Source organism: Atta colombica, unplaced genomic scaffold (genome assembly GCF_001594045.1).
Source record: "Atta colombica isolate Treedump-2 unplaced genomic scaffold, Acol1.0 scaffold114, whole genome shotgun sequence".
In the NCBI taxonomy this organism is placed as follows: domain Eukaryota; kingdom Metazoa; phylum Arthropoda; class Insecta; order Hymenoptera; family Formicidae; genus Atta; species Atta colombica.
Genome location: NW_017259200.1, coordinates 185,124 through 186,278, shown reverse-complemented (window position 1 = coordinate 186,278; position 1,155 = coordinate 185,124). Strand labels below are relative to the sequence as shown.

At 31.1% G+C, this 1,155-nt stretch overlaps 1 protein-coding gene across 2 annotated transcripts in view; it reads right to left on the bottom strand.

Annotated features, from left to right (window-relative positions):
• The window catches only part of LOC108694098 (protein KTI12 homolog), a 10,207-nt gene extending 9,308 nt beyond the window's left edge, over positions 1 to 899 (bottom strand). The window contains exon 1 of one of the 2 annotated variants that reach the window (XM_018203391.1): positions 576 to 899. In XM_018203391.1, coding sequence (XP_018058880.1) covers positions 576 to 747 — 172 coding nt within the window. In that variant the 5' untranslated portion in view covers positions 748 to 899. Of the gene's footprint in view, positions 1 to 249; positions 447 to 575 lie in introns of those variants that run through there. The other variant, XM_018203392.1, reaches the window with a different exon arrangement.
• Between the last annotated feature and the right edge of the window lie 256 nt (positions 900 to 1,155).

The following is a 1,155-nucleotide window of genomic DNA, read 5'->3' as shown; positions in this document are numbered from 1 at the left end:
AACTAAACTGACATTATTAATTCATAAATGATGACATTAGACTAAAAAGATATTTTAATCATATTTAATTCATAAATGATAACATTAATGAGCATATGCAATTGTAAATTATCATTAAATTATCATTTTCAAACTTACTGACATCAAAAAACTTTGAAATTAAATATATATATATATATAAATAAGAAAAACTTGAGTGACATTTTCCTTAGAATATATGTATAAAAATACACAAATTTACAAAATTACAAGAAAATTGGAGGAGAAGAGGTGTTATATTGAACATTTATCAAAATATCCATGTACATAAAGGTCATATGCCAATATCGAAGAAAGACTGGAGAATGGATATTCCAGCTTTTTTCGTAACAACATCAAACATCAGAATAATGTCCATGTAATTCTTTTTCATAGTTCATATATGTTGCTAATACTGAAAATCTATAATTCACATTATATATATTAGATAGATTTTTAATATTATCTTCTCTGGTATTAGCAGCGTAAATCGGAACATAATCAAAATTATGAAAACGTTGACCTGTAAATATCCTTCATTTTGCTCTTCAAATTACCCGCAAAATATACATTTTTATTGTAACCCGTTTGGATTATTGTGTTGTTCTCGCTGATTATCTCCACGTTTTGCCCACTACTTTTCAACTTCTCCTCGAAGTAACTCTTGAGCTCGAGGCTCCTCGTGGTTTTGCCACTGCATGGTATGCCAGTTATCATTATTAGTGGCATTTTGATGTAATTAATGATAAAATTTAAACTTTTACATGCACATAAGTAATTATTCAGCAACACAACCAGCTCCGGTTTTCATGAAATTAAATTTATTCAACACGTTTTTGCACGAATGAATAAACGTAGCAGAAAAAACCCACTTTAATTAATGGCTCCCGCCCATAGAGTATACGGAGGCAATACGACCGTCGACGGCGTCGGCCAGTACAGGGGTTCCACATCTGAGAGTTTGATTCTGTATCTTCAAACAAGGTGAAAATTATAAAAGTAAACAAATTTACTAGTTGACCAATGAAATAATCAGTAAATTCGCTTTTATAATTTTCACCTCATTTCAAAATACAGAATCGATTCCCAGGTACTCAGATTATGGCTCCAGCAATTCCGCACACAGAATGCGGCAAC